The sequence below is a fragment of the Eretmochelys imbricata genome, chromosome 8 (genome assembly GCF_965152235.1).
Source record: "Eretmochelys imbricata isolate rEreImb1 chromosome 8, rEreImb1.hap1, whole genome shotgun sequence".
In the NCBI taxonomy this organism is placed as follows: Eukaryota; Metazoa; Chordata; order Testudines; family Cheloniidae; genus Eretmochelys; species Eretmochelys imbricata.
Window position 1 is genome coordinate 97,572,645 of NC_135579.1, and position 18,153 is coordinate 97,590,797.

General features: G+C 42.7%; 2 protein-coding genes across 2 annotated transcripts in view; one reads left to right on the forward strand and one right to left on the reverse strand.

Annotated features, from left to right (window-relative positions):
- Nucleotides 1-2,079: 2,079 nt before the first annotated feature.
- Nucleotides 2,080-7,193, reverse strand: PRPF38A (pre-mRNA processing factor 38A). Its single transcript, XM_077824973.1, has 10 exons — nt 7,001-7,193; nt 6,347-6,506; nt 5,386-5,507; nt 4,579-4,664; nt 4,309-4,419; nt 3,645-3,757; nt 3,455-3,481; nt 3,279-3,376; nt 2,852-2,900; nt 2,080-2,505 (listed from the first exon to the last, which is right to left on the reverse strand). Exons 1-10 carry the CDS (start codon nt 7,128-7,130, stop codon nt 2,463-2,465), a joined length of 939 nt encoding a protein of 312 aa, XP_077681099.1. The 5' UTR covers nt 7,131-7,193; the 3' UTR covers nt 2,080-2,462.
- Nucleotides 7,194-7,356: 163 nt separating this feature from the next.
- Nucleotides 7,357-18,153, forward strand: part of ORC1 (origin recognition complex subunit 1) — a 35,549-nt gene continuing 24,752 nt past the window's right edge. The window contains exons 1-3 of the mRNA XM_077824776.1: nt 7,357-7,490; nt 11,049-11,142; nt 11,939-12,066. Coding sequence (XP_077680902.1) covers nt 11,054-11,142; nt 11,939-12,066 — 217 coding nt within the window. The 5' untranslated portion in view covers nt 7,357-7,490; nt 11,049-11,053. The remainder of the gene's footprint in view (nt 7,491-11,048; nt 11,143-11,938; nt 12,067-18,153) is intronic.

The following is an 18,153-nucleotide window of genomic DNA, read 5'->3' on the forward strand; positions in this document are numbered from 1 at the left end:
CCAGGCCTCGTCTTTTCAATTTCAGTTAACAGAGGAATATTTTTATGGCCCTTTATATGATGACTGACTTCTGTTTTATCTCCTCCTATATCGTTTTTAAGACAGTGACCAAACCTGAACTCAGCATTCCTAGTGAAGATGCTCTATTGATTTAGATGGCATATTCTCATCTTTCAGTCCTTCATATATCAACATTTTGTTTGTGTTTGAACACTGCTGTACCTCCCTGGTTACTCATGTAAGGCTCAGTGCTCTGTAAAGTCACCCCTAAAGCCTTTTTATTTTTTAAGAGTTGCTAAAGTGTTTTTAAGCAGAATAGGCTCTGCTCTCCAGTCACTGATTTTAATGAGTGCATATTTATTAGCAGCTCAGCCACTTCATTCAGCACTTGAGTGACCGGTCCTAGTGATTTGTTGCTATTTAATTTATCAGCCTGTTTCAGTACTACTTTATTCTTCAATCTCTGCTGATACCTTGTTATCTGAAGAGTTTGTCTCTCCACTGTCATCTGCAATGTAAAGAAATCTCATCTGTAATGAGCCTGATCCTTGACTGCACATGTAATGTGATAAGTCTCCCTCCTCATGTCCTACCTTTTGTTATACATAAAGAATAACTTTTCATGGAATTTGTTGATTTCTTACCAGCCATAGTTCAATTTTTATTTACTTCATTTATTGTGGATTTCACTGTTCCAAAAGGTACCTGCTTTGGTTTGAGTGACCTCTGCTGTTCAATGAAACATACTTATCTACGCTTGATAAGTTTAACCTGTGTCCTCACTGCTGTGTGTGTGTGGGTTACTAGTCCAAGCAAAAGTCTCATGCAGGCATTAGCCTATAGCCCCAAGTGAGCCAACTAACTTGAGTTGAAAACACCACCAAACTCAGCTGACACGTTTTGGTGTGTGGAGGGGAGAATTAGAGACAAAACCCAGGCTTAACTGCAATTAAGACACAGCTTAAGTGGTCAAGGGGGTCAGCCCATCCTGTTTTGTGCAGTTCTGGCTTACATGGCTGATGCAATTGCTTCAGATTCTATGCTTTTTGTTAACTGCTATAAGCTTCATGGTTATGAACAAACCTTCCAAATATAACACTAGGAACTGATGCAGTGTTTTCTCCCTGAGTCTGCACAAGGACAGTCTGAAACAATGGCTCTAACAGTAAATGCACCCACAACCCCTCAATTTCATTAGGTGTTAATTCTTAAGCAGAGGGCTCATAATAACTATTAGCTACTTAATTACAGCTAATTTTAGTGCAGAGACTGGGAAGAAAGTGTAAAAGGAAAAACAGACACACAGAGGAAGAATAAAGGATGGATCATGCAGTGAAGCCTTTCCTCCCAGTGATGCTGAATGTGACAGTCATGTACCAAATAAATGACAACTAAGACTTCAGTTACTATTCACAAACCTCAAGTTGTTCTACTCAAAACTTTGTGCCACTCAGATCATCAGTGGGAGAAAGGACTGTATACTCCTACAACTATACACTTGAAACTGTTTCTCTAAACTTTGATCCAAATGATATGAACAGTTTATGCACATAACTGTAGTCAATTACTACATTAGACTGAGTTGCCCATTTGAGCTAACGCTTGCCCAATTTCCTGAGTTGGAAGCTAGTATTAGAAGTGTACTAGCTGTTTGTATGCTTGATTTATTTAACATGTTACGATAAAAATGGTTTAAGTATAAAAAAAGCAATGCGATTTGTTAGGCTAGAACACTGAGGGGTTTTTAATAACTAGAATTTCTTAGTAAATAAGAGTTGAGGGTTGCAACTCTGAGCTCTGCATGCTGTAGCCACTTTGACTCCACCTGCTTGTTAAATGTGTATTCAGTGTTGAATGGTTACTGATATACTTTGCTTACAACACATACAGACCTACTATCACCAAAAATGTAACATACAAACAAGTAGCATTGCTACACATTGATAGTTTGTCTCATGAAGGAGATTTACCAAATAGCTGATTAATCCTATAACAAAAATATTTATAGAAATGTTCTTTCAATTCATTTGGCAGTGTTTGTGTAAATGAATACAAACAAAGTAATATGGAAACAGCAAGTGGCGTTTAGGAACAAGAGCATTTAATAACAATTTTAAAAAATGTACAAAGTATTTTAAACAACTTGATCTTGCTCTTATGATATTTTACACTGGCTTTCAAGAAAGCCATTTAAAAACAACAACCATCCTCCCACTAAGAAATGCTTTCTACTAGGAGGATAAACGAATAGTGTACATTAAAAGTTTCCCTGCCTTTAAAAAAAAAAAAAAAAAAAGCTCTTTTACAAGAAGGGGATAAACGGGTGGTTGGAAGGAAAATTTAAAAAAAAATCTGACTGCCAAAGCAGCCAGTACATATCCTGCTGTTCCATAACGTAAATAGGTCACTATCTACAAACATTATAGTTCAAGGTCCCTAAACTGCCTAGTGGATTTAGTCCATTATTCATTCCCTCGCCGACTCTTCTTATGGCTTTTCTTAGATCTGAAACAGTAACAAAATTACTTATGTCATTATGTGTTAAAGATAATCTGAGACAACAGAAATTGTACATTGTTTTATGCAGGACAAACAATGTTACTATAATTCCAGTACTGGCACTGAGGATGCATCACTCCATGCTTAATATAGAAAGCTGCCCCACAAGCTGTCTTGGCTTTAAAAGACCAATGATAGGAGAAAGGTGATATGAGAAGTCAGTACCCCTAAAAGTGGTGTGAAAAATCTCAAAAATTCAGGTTCATTGTAAAGAAAGAAGCCCCTGTATTTGTTTGGAGGGACACTTTCACATAAACGGACATCTTTAAGAAATAAGACAGCTAGCCTATACCTTTCAGGTGACTTAGAATGGCTTCTGTGTCGGTGGCTACGATGATGCCCTGTTGAGATAAAAGGTAAATTACTTGTGTGGTAATCATGACCAGAACAATTACATGTTTAATTCCCCATTTCCATTAACGCAGTCTGTGTCAATACCCTATGTAAAATGTCAAAGAATAGCTGAACACTTGTCCTCAGTGGGCAGTTAACTTTAAAATTTCTTCATAGATACTGAGTTAGTGGTAGAGCTATTTGAAAAATAAACAAACTTACATTGCAATCTCACATATTAAACCAGTTTGCAAAGTGTAACTATACAACTTGAGCCATTTAATAAGCTAAACATATTTACTAACTGACAGCAGGAACTAGATTTTTCCACCACCAGGTACATTGCTGACACGCTTGCCATAAGTCACTAATAAGCACTAGAGTACCTGGAGATTTAGATCTTGATCTGTGGCGCCTCTCCCTGGACCTGCTCCGGTGTCGCCTTGGGCTTTTGCTGCGATGTCTCTCCCGACGTGGGGAGGGGCTAGTAGGAAGAAGACTGTTAGACAACTGAATTTTAAACAATTTTTATAATGCAGTTTTAAAGCAATAACTCTCCTACCTTCTCCTCTTTGGAGATCTGCTTCGCCTGTGAATTAAAAAGGAAAAAATAGAGTGGATGGATTTTTCAGAACTTTGGTGAAGCATTCACACAACTCACTAACAGTTTTAATGCTTTGCAAACATCACCAGATAAATATTATTTTGGGTGAAACTGTTTATAACAAAAGAAGATGGTTTAAATACATCACCTTCTTGGAGACCTGCTTCGACTCCTCCTGTATCGCAGAGCTGGAGATCTGCGGGGTTTATCTAGGTCTCTGTAGCCTCTTCTGCGATGATCAGGGGAAGGTGCCCTCTCCAGCTGAAAGCATTGCAAAAATATACAATTTTGTAAGAATCCCCTGACCTTCATATTAGTTATGAACCAGGATGACCAAGCAACCATTCAAAGATCAGTAGCTTCTACTCAAACAAAGTACTTTAAATAAAATGAAACTGCCTGGCTTTGATGATTGTGTGGTATACACATACATTGAAATTAAGGCAACCCATATCTTGCTTCTCTCTTACCCTCCAAAAAACTATATCAAAATGGACAAACTAAAAAAATCTGACCATCATAAGATGATAATTTTTTTATAGGAATCCATTTAAATAGGAAAGAGTAGATTCAAGTTAGTAGAGTTCAGCAAAGAATAATCCTGAAGAATAGAGTATTTTGCTGCTATTTTATGACCAAGAAAATTTCCATTGGCATGGTACATGAAGATTTCTTCTCCACTCATGTGAGGACTACAGGTAAAGGTCAGGCCTCCCCACTTCAGTTAGAATCATCTGAGAGCAGTTTACTGCATAAGAGATTTCAGCACCAAAAGTAAATATCTCTTTAAAATAACAGAAAAATTCACAAACCTTCTCATCTTCCTCCTCCTCCTCCTCACTGGACTCTACATCATCCATATCTTCTTCTAAAGCACTAACCCGAGTCTCCAGTTGTTCCGCTTCTTCCAGAACATAACGTTTCTAAGAGAAACACCAAGTTTTCATCTTATATAATCCAAATACGAACATACAGTACATCAAAATCAGACTAACTTTGCACTTGACAGGCCCTTAAGCTGGTAATTTAGAAAGCTCCTAATGTGCTATCATTAACAAGGCATTGATTACCAGCCTACATACCTGCAGTCGAGGCAAAATGATATCACACACACGTTCACTGTGAAGGAGTTCATCAATAAACTCATCCACATGCATCAGCTCAAATTCTGGAAGAAAAATAATTAGTATTTAGAGCAGTCACCTTTACCCTAAAAGAAAAGGAGTACTTGTGGCACCTTAGAGACTAACCAATTTATTTGAGCATGAGCTTTCATGAGCTGTAGCTCATGAGCTGTAGCTCATGAAAGCTCATGCTCAAATAAATTGGTTAGTCTCTAAGGTGCCACAAGTACTCCTTTTCTTTTTGCAAAGACAGACTAACACGGCTGTTACTCTGAAACCTTTACCCTAGTTACTCGCATTTAACATTTGTGAGTCATTCCATGCAAAGTGCTGAATAAAACTAATCCTCAAAGTCCCAAGGGCTGGGAAGATTATTAAAACTATTTTATAGATAAGGAGATCATGGCAGAGCTAAAATTCCAAAGTTCCTGAGGTCCAATTCTGTGCTCTGGTCATACCTCTCTTCCCTTGTCTACTGAAAATCAATTCCATTGTTACAAACAAACAAGTTGAAGACACGTACACAGAATCAAGGCAGCTGATTTAATACTGCCTAGGCAATGTAGCATGTCTAGCATCAGTGAATGAACAGCAGTAATCAGTGAATAAATACAAAAGCAATATACCAGAGAGATACTCTTCCCCCACATACTTTAGCCTATGTTGATAAAGTATACAATTAGCATTGCAGACGTCTAGATTCCTGATAAAAGGCAGTCTATGCTGCAGTACCTAACGCTGGTTACATAAGCAATTCATACATACCCCCATTTCTGTTTTGACTTTTTATTTTTCTGTAGTCATTGTACAGTGGTTCAAGGTACTTGTAGCAGTCAATGGCAGTGCCTGTCAATCTCATATACAATGCACCAAGCATTCTGACATATCTGGAACACAAAATGTCACATAGTAGTTTACAAATCTGATCATTCTGCACAGATAATCTAAAACTCTACATCTTTCTCAGAGGCAGACTGATTTAGTACAATAAACACAATATGGGAGACTGCTCAATTTTTCTCATTTAGTATCCAGTCCCACAAGCCCCTATGTGGATTTTGCACATGCAGGGACTGCATTATCAGTCTCGCAGCTGAAGGAAATGCTAGACCAGTGATACTCAGACTGAGTCTTAAATGCCTCTCCTGTGGCTCTTTGCAGCACATGATATTAAAACATTGTTTTAAGTATTAACCAATTCCAGTTGTTAATATGATAATACTTGGGTCAGTCATTTTACTGTGAGAATATATAAATTAAATATTTCCTGTCATACTGTTTAAATATGAATATATATACTGTAGTAAATGAAACAATGACTTCACACTACTGTGGCTCTTTTAGGTAATGCTGATCACTAATTTGGCTCCTGAAACACTGAGGTCTGAATATCACTATGCTAGAGGAAACAGGTGAATCTGATCACCTTAAACACAAGTGAGTGTAATGGTAGAAAGGAGAAATGGTGTCACTGAGATGAGTAGTTGTGACAGGGAAACTTGCATGGTGTGGAGCACATTTTTGGAGAGCAGGCATGGAGAAATGCATGATTTGTCCAGAGGACTCTACTATGAACAATGCATGGGAGAAAGACTATTAACTGGCTTCCTACTGCAGCCAAGCCTGGCACTCCAAGCCACTTTATCTATATTACCCATTCTTTTCCTGTTTGCTTTCAGTTTGTGTCTCTGATATGACAGCTAAAGGAAAAACAACATCTGCTTACTTGAAATCCTCATTCTTTATAAACTCAACAATGATGTCCTTTTCAGGCTGGATCTGCAGCATTTTCAGGGTCAAGCAGAGGAATGGTGTAGGCTTGATGTTTCCACCATAAACGCCACCAACATATCTCAGTTCCATGGCTTTATCCACCACCAGCTCAGCTAGAGTAGGGGGTTACGAAAGGAAACAGCTGAACCACCCAAAGCTTACAGGCTTTAAACTAGAGCTAAGCACGTTGTCAGCTCTTAACGAATATCATCACCCCTTCTAGAGCCCTGGCGGGGCTCGGGGCAGAGCACAGAAGGGGGATTTGGCCGACTCACGCTGCCCGGGGCGGGGGTGGGGAACAGGCCTCTGGGTCCTCACCAGAGCAGAGGGGGGGTGCCCGGGCTGGTAAGCGCTAGGAAGGATTCTGCCAGCCTGGGTCACCGCCTGCGCCCACATCAGGGGCCCAACATGCCGACCCCGCGCAAGAGCCCCCTCCAGCGCTTGGGCTCGGGGATGCGGATGGGGCCGACGACACCCCACCAGCCTCCCCCCGAAACCCCAGCACCGGGCAGGCTGGGGCGCCGCCGCCTCTACCCTGGCCCTTCCAGCCCAGCTTCCTCCCCCGCGACCTCCCCCAGCCCAGCCCAGCCCGGCCCGGCCCCCCTACCAGTGAGGCCGAAACACTCCTCCTTCCAGTACTTGGACTCATAGATGCGGGTGCGGATGATCTTCTCCACCAGGTACTGCGGGTTGGTGCCGTGGATGCTGTGCGCGTCCTTCACCGTCCGGTTCGCCATGGCCGGACCGAGAGGAAAAGGGAACGAACGGACTTGAACACCAAGGCGCGCACATTCTTCCGCTTCCGGGGAGAACGACTCCGCTTCCGCCGAGATCCCTCGCTTCACTTCCGGGTCTGTCTCGCGGCGCGGGGGAGGGGAGGAGTTTGTCTTGTCGCCGCTCGCCAGCTGCCATCTTAGCTTCGGGCAACCCGCCCGCTACGGGCTTCATTGCGCCTGGAACCAAGATGGCGGCAGGGCGCGCTCGCTCGCTCGCTCCCGCGCGCGGGGAGTGGGCGGAGCTTGCAGCTGGGTTTGGCGCGAAATTCTATCCTGTGACTTGGTCATCGCGAGCCACCGAGCCGGCCTGGGGCTGAGCAGGTGAGGAGCGGGGGATGCTGCGCGGGGTCCCCCGTTGTGGGAAGGCTCGGGGGGAGAGCCCTGGGAGCGGCCGGAGCAGGCCCGGCTTGTTGACCTCTCTCCACGGTGGCGGTTGGTAGAAACCCCGTGGAGCGCTGCTCCTGCTTCCTCCCTCCCTTTGTTTCCCTCAGCTATAGGGTCCCTAGGGAGCCTCTGCCTGGGGGACTCAGTGGTGGGGGGCAATGGCCCAGGCAGGTCCCCACCCCAGTCTGACACCTCCTTGGCTTAGAAAACAGCAGCTGTGACTTTGGCCTTGTCTACACGTGGCGTTACTCTAGAATTATTGTGCTTTAAATTCACGCCCACCCTTAATCCGGATTAATTTTCCAGTGCGGACAAATCCTTACTTGTTGGAATTTTGCCTAGCATTCGCTCGGGGCTTGTCTAGGCAAGCGTTTAGATCTAACCTGCTGCGCCCTAAGTGTCCATGTGGAGCGTGCTGCTGTGCTGCAAAAGTTCCCTGGTGCATTTTAATCGACTCCAGTTTCAAAGCAGGGCAGATGAAAGCGCATTAAGGAACTGATCTCCATGTGGACACTTAGGGCATGGTTGCCTAGATTTACGCCACAGTTTGCTGCAAACTAAGGCCACGTCTACACTATGGGCACTACAGTGGTACACAGCGTCAGGGTTCGCAGCGTCAGGGTTTAAATTCTCAGAGATTATTTCCTGGAGCCTCTCACACCTCCACCTCCCCCCCCCCCACACACACATTCGGGGCCCCAGGCTGCAGGGGCAGGGATCTCATGGCTTTAGCCTCGCCCGGAAGGTGGAGTGGGGGGTGCATCTGGCCTTCTGCTGTGGGTTTGAAAATATTTACCGGAACTCCTCCTCCCCCCCACCCCCCCATAGGGCTAAAGCCCCAAGACCCCCTCCCACACAGCTGAATTTAAGCCTTGTACTGCCCTATAGCGCCATAGAGTTTCCACTCAGTGAAGGAAGGGTTTTTTCCATTGCTATAAGTAGTCCACCTCCCCAAATGGCAATAGCTAGTTGATGGAAGCGTTCTTTCGTGATCTAGCTGCTACGCTGGGGGATAGGTTGGCATAGCTACAACACTGGGATGTGAATTCTTCATGCCTCTGAGAAACGTAGCTATATAGATATAAATTTTAAGTGTAGACAAGGCCTAAATTTTCATGTAGACAAGCCTCAAGTCTAACCGAGGCTGGAGCCCTGCCTGGTGCTTTTTCGTGTCTTGCATAAATCTGACATCTCGAAATCTTAGGTCAACCTAGCTACCTTGTTCAGGGCTGTGAAAAATTTCACACCTGATGCAAAGTAATTAGGTTGATCTAACCCCCACTGAAAACTCCAGTATGGTGACTGAAGTATTATTCTGTTGACCTAGCCCCTGTCTCTCAAGGTGGTGGATTTACTACAACCACAGGAAAAAAAAAACTTCTGTTGCTGTAGTATGTTTCTATGCTACAGTGGTGTAGCTGCAGCACTTAAATTGTAGCTATACCCTAAATAACCTGGGGAAGATGGTTATGGGTCACAGACCTTGGGTGTAAATAAAACCTTTAAGTGCACCATGCTGTCAGGGTTCTGTGAATAGCGTATTTCAGAAAAAAACTACTTTAAAAATCTTCTTGTGTTTGAAAAGATTTTACTGGTACTTTAGTCTGCATGAGTGCAGCAAATTGTGGGATCTGGACCAAAACCAGCCTTTTTTGAACAGAAGACTTTAAATATATCAATTTCTGGTGGTTGGTGGACCCACACCATCAATTTCTGCAGAGTTTGAAGGGATGAGTCTGAAAATGTTTTATCTTCTATCGTTACAGTAATCTTAAGTGTTGTTTGTAACAGACTAGAGAAAAAATTCTTTTCAGGGCTCTGGGTATATCTCAGCATATCAATTCTTTGCCATTGCAGGAGTCTTGGGCACTGGTATACCTCAGTCTCTTCTGTTTTTTGCATGTGGCACACAATAGTTCAGTCTCCTGAGGGTTATAATACTGTAGTTTAATCCTGGTTATTGGATTCAATACATGGGTAAATGTGTGGGGTTTAGTGGCCACGAGATGATCAGATGGTCCCTTCTGGCCTGGCAGCTCTTTTTGTATAAATTTCAGTTTCCTCTTGTGTTTGTGTGGGTCTTTGACACAGTAACAGAAAGAAAAACATTTCAAATGGGCCCATTGTCCTAGATGCTATACAGATATAGGGAGATAGATCCCAGACAGGAAGAGCTCACAATCTAATGTGGTTGTAAAAAGCATAAATCGTGGTGGTACTCAGGCCATTGTAATACCTTAAACTATTTTAAACTCTTTTGAAATTGACTAGATTTATGTTTGTCCTCTTTGCTACTGTCAAGGACTATGCCCAACAACAAGTGCATAAATAATAATCATGTGATTTTTCTACTGCTCTTGGGGAAAAAGCTGAGCCATCAGCAGAAGCAGGCATTGGAGTTATTTGTGGGGGAGGAAGATATAGAAAAGGGAGTTCGGGAGGACTAGATGGTCCTTATCTCACGGCCTGCTTGCAACAGTCAGGAGGATCTTGGTGAGAGACAGAAGAAGGACCTTCAATCCTGGCAGTGACTTTGGAGAGGGGTGAAAAGACAAACACGTATATCTCATTTCCAGCAGCTACAAGGGTGCTTCATATTTATCAGATCACTGTTAGCCAGCTGCTGATATGAAAAATAGAGGCCCCAGTGCAGGGTCCAAGGACAGTCTGCTATTAAAAATCTCTGCATCCTCTCTCTTTCCAGTACCAGAGAGGTTGAGTTTTCTCAGTAGGGCATTGCTGGTTGGGGGGAAAGGAGAGTTTTTCCCACCTTCATGTGCTACTGTTGGGTACAGAAATGACTATTACTGGTTCTGAACCTTGAACCAGTATAATCAGAGGGGAGAAATCACACATTAGGATTTGTTTGAGTGGCTCAGAGGTTTTGAATGTTAGAAGTGGTCCTGGTGGAGATGTGTTAGTGAAGAGGGTGCAAGTTGGGCATTCTCAGGTGCAGTTATCACGTGGTTCTACAATTTTACCACATGGGTATTGAGCCCTACTACATAAAATACTGGTCTGTAAAAATAAATATTTGGCATTTTCAGAATGCCTTTCACTGGAATGCTCAGAGTGCTTTATAAAATGTTAAGGACAAAATGTTCAAACTTAGAGCCTAATGTTAGGCACCCTAATAAGAGGCTTGATTTTTTTCAAAGGTGCTAAGCACTCTGTCTCATGGAAATCACTGGAAGCTCAGCACTTTTTAAAATCAGACTTCTTTATCTAGGTGCTTAACTTTAGTCACCCAGTTTAAATATTTTTTTCTAATTCTCTTAACACCTCTGAAATGTGTAATAATTTCAGTTGACAGCTGGAGAAGCTTGGGCATAGAGAGGTCCAGTGACTTGCCCAAGATAACTCAGTGAATCAGTGGCAGAGCTAGGAATTAAGAATCCAGGAATACTGACTCCAGTTTGTTGCTTTGGTCATTAGACAACACTACTTGCATTCACCAGCAAAATTAATTTGATACGTTCTAAAATCTCGCCGCAGAAATCATGAATACAAGACAGCAATGCAAGCGCATCTACTCATGGGTTGGAAGAGCAAAGAGCTCAGACCAGCAACTGAAGACCTTTCAATATAGGTAAATAATATTTATTTTAGGCTGAGACAGAGACTCCTAAAGAAACATGCCATTTTTTTAGAGAGTAATCATGGACAAAAGTGCTGTAGTAACAACTAACTGTATTACTAGCACTTGTGTCAGGTATATGTAACAGGGTTGGAATAAGCATAAGCAATATCTTATGAAAACGGTCATCTCAAATAAGGCTCAGTGCTATTGCCGTGTATGATATTGTAAACATCAAACAAGACTCTGGCCACAAAGCTCTTGCATTGTAAATTAGACTTCTTGGCAACTGGATAAGGTATTCAACACTCCAACCTAAACAGTTTATATATATGCTCTGTGCTGTTGTATTTTCTGCATTTCACTGGCGGAGGTAAGTGACTCTTGTGGTGTGGGCTTGAGTTTGTAAAGCACTTTGTATTCTTTGGGATAAAAGGGATTATAAAAATGTAAGTCTGTGACTCTTGGGAAAAAAAAAGGGGGGGGGGAATGGGATGGGATGGGATGAGGGCAGGGGCTTGTTTCTGATAATTCCTTGGTAGTATCACTGATGTAACTCCATGGCTTGCATGAAAGCTAGCTAGCTGTCCGGTTACTCATGGATTCTGACCTACCTACATTAGTTGCTGTTGTGGGTGAAAAGAATTGAAACATTTGAGGAGGAGACATATGCATGGACTTTGCAAGGAGATCTGGCAAGAGGGCAAGAACAAGATCCAAATCTGACTGACTGACTTAACCTGATAGTCTCTGATCTGTAAAGAATATGAAATGAATTTGTTAATCTATATGTACCTCCATTTTCTAGGGGGGTCTTGATTAAATCAGAAAGAAGTCTAACAGAAATGTGTATACTACTTGGAGAATTTGTTTTAGTAGAAGGGGAGAATGCAGATCAACCTTTTGTGGCAAAACTCCTGAAACTATATGAAGATGGTAAGAGCAAGTATTTTCATTATAATAGTTCCATTGTGCCTTCTATCTGGGGATCTTAAGCCACTTTACGAATGCTAACTAAACTTCTTCACCACTGTCAAATAGGTATTACATGAGGGATATTGAGGCAGAGAGAAGCTAAATGACTTGCCCAAAGCTACATTGTAAGTCAGTGCCAGAACACAACTCAGGACCTAAGTCATTTAAAACAAAAACATCATCATTTTAATTAATTGACAGCTTTCCCAAATTATTGGTGGTTAAGTAGTAGCTGATCTCTCTCCCCTCACTCCAGCATAGATACAATAAAACATTCCTGTCAAGGTTCCTTCCCCACTCTGAACTCTAGGGTACAGATGTGGGGACCTGCATGAAAAACCCCCTAAGCTTATTTTTACCAGCTTAGGTTAAAACTTCCCAAAGGTACAAACTATTTTACCTTTTGTCCCTGGACTTTATTGCTGCCACCACCAAGCATCTAACAAATATAACCGGGAAAGGGCCTTAAGTTACAAAAAGACACAAAAACAGGAATATACATTCCATTCAGCACAACTTATTTTATCAGCCATTTAAACAAAACAGAATCTAACGCATATCTAACTAGATTGCTTGTTAACTCTTTACAGAAGTTCTGGCCTGCATTCCTGCTCTGGTCCCGGCAAAAGCAACACACAGACAGAGAGAACCCTTTGTTTCCCCCCCACTCCAGCTTTGAAAGTGTCTTGTCTCCTCATTGGTCATTTTGGTCAGGTGCCAGCGAGGTTATCTTTAGCTTCTTAACCCTTTACAGGTGAAAGGGTTTTTCTTTTGGCCAGGAGGGATTTAAAGGTGGTTAGCCTTCCCTTTGTATTTATGACCATTCCAATATAACTCAGGATGGGACATCTTGTTACATATAATATTTCAATGACAAATAACATTTCTCAGGATTAAGTATACAGTTCGTAACCCATGAAATATATGTGTTTGTGGTCATTTAGACAATGAGGATATAGATGTTGTATGTTGGACTCCTACGCCTTGGTGGCCAGCCAGAAGAGTGGAGGTAGCATAGGTCTTTGAGACTGGATACCTGGGATAGGCCACACTGAGAATGTCACACTCAGGGCAGACTGCAAGAAACAGGGCAGACAATCCCCCAAAATTGGAGGTTTATTCTGTAATTAGTTTCACCAAACCAGTATCAAAAGAGCTCCTGCAGCAACATGCAGGTTAACAAGAAGGCAAACACAGTCCCCTTTAGGCATTACAGCCCTTGGCTCCCATCTAGGCAAACAGGTCTAATATAGTGAGAGGTTCCTGAAAACCCGAAATTGTTCCCGAAAACAATTTGCCATATGTGAGGTTCTACTAATCCCAAAGGATCAGACACTTATCCCTAGGTCAGTATGTATCTCAGATCTTACCCAAACATCATGCTGTCAGCCAATCCTTAGTAAACTAACTTAAGATTTATTAATAAAAGAAAAGAAGAGTTATTGAATAGTTAAAAGATTATATACATTACAAATGCCTGCAAGGTCCTTATATCAGATTTGTGGCAGTGATGGATGAATCTGCTGGCTTGCAAAAATCTCTGGAATCATCCCAAAAGATTAGAATACAAATGCAGTTTAAATGTAAAGTCTGCTAGAGTCTTTCCATGCATTTTCCAGGGTATTCCAAATAACTACTTGGAAGATCTCAATCCCATGGCTTAAACTTTCCCTGTTTAAAATTCAGCAGACTAGAGATGCAGGACCAGGCCAGAGGTTTCACTTTTATAGCTGGCTGTCAGGCTGTCAAGTGTTTTGAGCACAGCATGTGACTGAGGATTCTTCCTTGTTGAGGACACACTGACCCACCACTTTGAAGTTAACATTCAATTTCCTGTGCATACTAGGTAATCTAGTTACACCATAAGGCAACAGCCGGTCATTCATTATAACACGGATAGATAAGCTGAGGACAATTAGATAATATTATTAACTTCCTGCAGTGTCTCACATCTTTGATCTTAAGGTTAACTGAACACAGTTGCATACATAATGTAAGGTAATTAAGACATGAAAAGGATTTAATATCTAAAATCTAATTTGGTAAACTTCTAATAGGGTACAGGTACCCAGACAAACACATTTAGCATCTACCCTTGATTTCTATTACTACAAATGAATGGGTTAGTGATTGCTGGTCTAGTACGTTTCTTTGATATTCACATACAAGTGAATTGTCCTGATACAATTGTAATGCCTCTTGTTAAGTTGTTATGGGTTGTACACAGGTGTCAAGGTTCCTCCCCCACTCTGAACTCTAGGGTACAGATGTGGGGACCTGCATGAAAACCTCCTAAGCTTACTTTTACCAGCTTAGGTTAAAACTTCCCCAAGGTACAAATTACTTTTATCCTTTGCCCTTGGAATATCCACTGCCACCACCAAACTCTAACTGGGTTTACTGGGAAACATAGTTTGGACACGTCTTTCCCCCCAAAAATCCTCCCAACCCTTGCACCCCACTTCCTGGGAAAGGTTTGGTAAAAATCCTCACCAATTTGCATAGGTGACCACAGACCCAAACCCTTGGATCTGAGAACAATGAAAAAGCATTCAGTTTTCTTACAAGAAGACTTTTAATAGAAATAGAAGTAAAGGAATCCCCTCTGTAAAATCAGGATGGTAGCTACCTTACAGGGTAATTAGATTCAAAACATAGAGAATCCCTCTAGGCAAAACCTCAAGTTACAAAAAAGACACACAGACAGGAATAGTCATTCTATTCAGCACAGTTCTTTTCTCAGCCATTTAAAGAAATCATAATCTAACACATACCTAGCTAGATTACTTACTAAAAGTTCTAAGACTCCATTCCTGTTCTATCCCCGGCAAAAGCAGCATACCGACAGACACAGACCCTTTGTTTCTCTCCCTCCTCCCAGCTTTTGAAAGTATCTTGTCTCCTCATTGGTCATTTTGGTCAGGTGCCAGCGAGGTTACCTTTAGCTTCTTAACCCTTTACAGGTGAGAGGATTTTTCCTCTGGCCAGGAGGGATTTTAAAGGGGTTTACCCTTCCCTTTATATTTATGACAACAGGTTAGATGGTTTGCCAGTGTCACCACTTCTTTATCAGGCATTGTGGCATTGCATAGCTAGAGACCGGTAATGAGACTTCTTCCTTTCATTCAATTTTTGAACATGGTGATGTAGTTGGTTCCTCCTTTTTGGAAACCTTCTCAGGAGCTTCTTAGTGAATCAAAATGGGGCACTCGCAACATCACTGGCATCACCCAGTGGGGTCTGATTAGGTCACCTTCATGCAAATGAAGAACTTCCCCATCCCTGTAACTTTGGGCTCAGAAAGTCCACAGGTCCAAAAATATACTGATAGGTTAATACGTATTTTGGGATATTTGAGGTCATAGTCCACAGACATTATCTCAACCATCCTAAACTCCCAATACAAAAATAACTTCAAAAATACAAAGCTAGAAAAAGATTGGAACTGAAATCATACAAATACACCAATCAGATGTTCATTCAGCCATGCCCAGAGAGGGAGGGTTTGTGTTTTACAGAGAGATGCTTATAACTTCTTTATATTTTGGTACTCAGCAGCAGGTCAATTTTGAACAGCATTTTTTTGACACACACACAATCTGGGAGAAAGGTTAGACTTTAACTCACAGTAAAAAAGTATTTTCCTCCTAAAATCACAATTTTGGGTTTCAATTTTTATGTGTAGGCCTGTCAGCTTCACAATAGAATAGACACATAAGAATTGCCATACTGAAATAGACCAGTAATCCATTTAGTTTTATATCCTTTCACTGATTGTGACCTGAAGTTTTTAGACAAAGCTGCAACAAACCCTATAGTGAACACTTGTGGAATAGCGGTTCATAACGTGAATTTCTTCTTAACCTTTTTCAAGTAAGGTAGCCTTATGCACTGTAGCACAAGGATTTATATGCCTTCTATTTTTGTCTAGCTAGAATGACTGTGGCTATTAGTAATTGAGCGGAAGGATGATCTTGGAGTTAAGGCACTGGGCTGGGACCTAGGCATTCTGGATTCAATTCCTATCTCTGCCAAAGACTCCCTGTATGATCTTGTGCAAGTTAATTAACTTCTATGTTCCTCAATTTCCAGTCTGGAAAATGAGGATAATAGTACTTTCTTTCTCCCTCTCTGTGTCTGGCCTACTTAGGGTGTATCTACACTACAAAATTAGGTCGAATTTATAGAAGTTGGTTTTGTAGAAAGCGTTTTTATACAGTCGATTATGTATGTCCCCACACAAATGCTCTAAGTGCATTTAGTCGGCGGAGTGCGTCCACAGTACCGAGGCAACCGGCAACTTCCGGAGCGTTGCACTGTGGGTAGCTATCCCCCAGTTCCCGCAGTCTCCGCCGCCCATTTGAATTCTGGGTAGAAATCCCAATGCCTGATGGGGCAAAAACATTGTCGCGTGTGGTTCTGGGTACATATCGTCAGGCACCCCCTTCCCTCCCTCCCTCGGTGAAAGCAATGGCAGACAATCGTTTCGCGCCTTTTTTCCTGGGTTACCCGTGCAGACGCCATGGAGCCCGCTCAGCTCAGCGTCACCGTATGTCTCCTGGGTGCTGGCAGATGCAGTACTGCATTGCTACACAGCAGCAGCTCAGTGCCTTTTGGCAGCAGACAGTGCAGTATGACTGGTAGCCATTGTCGCCGTACTCCAGGGTGCTCTTTTAGCCAACCTCGGTGAGGTTGGTCAGGGGCGCCTGGGCAAACATGGGAGTGACTCAGCCAGGTCATTTCCCTTTTAAGTTTCGTCTCATGGCAGTTCAGTCCTGCCGGCAGTCATACTGCACCGTCTTCTAATGAGCAGCCAGGAGATGACAATGGCCAGCAGTCATACTGCACTGTCTGCTGCCAGCAAGATGTATAAAGATAGATGAAGTGGATCAAAACAAGAAATAGACCAGATTTGTTTTGTATTCATTTTCTCCTCCCTTCTTCCCTCCCTCCATGAAATCAGCGGCCTGCTAAACCCAGGCTTTTGAGTTCTATCCTTGAGGGGGCCATTCTGTTTCTCCTTGATGCAAAGCCACCCCCTTCGTTGATTTTAATTCCCTGTAAGCCAACCCTGTAAGCCATGTTGTCAATCGCCCCTCCCTCCATCAGGGCAACGGCAGACAATTGTTTCGCACCACTTTTCAGCGAGATGCCATAGCACTGGGAACATGGAGCCCACTCAGATCACTGCGGCAATGATGAGCACTATAAACACCGCACGCGTTATCCAACAGGATATGCAGAACCACAACCTGTAAGAAAAGCGAAACCAGGTGAGGAGGAGGCAACTGCAGTGCCGTGACGAGGCTGATGAGGACATGGACTTAGACTTCTCACAAAGTAGGGGCCCCTGTAATGTGCACATCATGGTGTCAATTGGGCAGGTTCATGGTGTGGAACCCTGATTCTGGGCCCGGGAAACAAGCACAGAGTGGTGAGACCGCATAGTGTTGCAGGTCTGGGACGATTTCCAGTGGCTGCGAAACTTTTGCATGCGTAAGGGCACTTTCATGGAACTTTGTGACTTGCTTTTCCCTGCCCTGAAGCGCAAGAATACCAAGATGAGAGCAGCCCTCACAGTTGAGAAGCGAGTGGCGATAGCCCTGTGGAAGCTTGCAACGCCAGACAGCTACCAGTCAGTTGGGAATCAATTTGGAGTGGGCAAATCTACTGTGGGGGCTGCTGTGATGCAAGTAGCCAATGCTATCACTGAGCTGCTGATATCAAGGGTAGTGACTCTGGGAAATGTGCAGGTCATAGTGAATGGCTTTGCTGCAATGGGATTCCCTAACTGTGGTGAGGCGATAGACAGAACCCATATCTCTATCTTGGCACTGGAGCACCAAGGCAGCGAGTACATTACTGGCAAGGGGTACTTTTCAATGGTGCTGCAAGCACTGGTGGATCACACAGGACATTTCACCAACATCAACGTGGGATGGCCGGAAAAGGTACATGACGCTCGCATCTTCAGGAACTGGTCTGTTTCAACAGCTGCAGCAAGGGACTTACTTTCCAGACCAGAAAATAACCATTGGGGATGTTGAA

Coding starts and splice junctions, on each gene's coding strand:
- PRPF38A (XM_077824973.1), bottom strand. CDS start 7,130: ATGGCGAACCGGACGGTGAAGGACGCGCACAGCATCCACGGCACCAAC. Junction 5,508..6,346: donor ATAAAGAATGAGGATTTCAA/GTAAGCAGATGT, acceptor TTTGTGTTCCAG/ATATGTCAGAATGCTTGGTG. Junction 4,420..4,578: donor TCATTTTGCCTCGACTGCAG/GTATGTAGGCTG, acceptor TGTTTCTCTTAG/AAACGTTATGTTCTGGAAGA.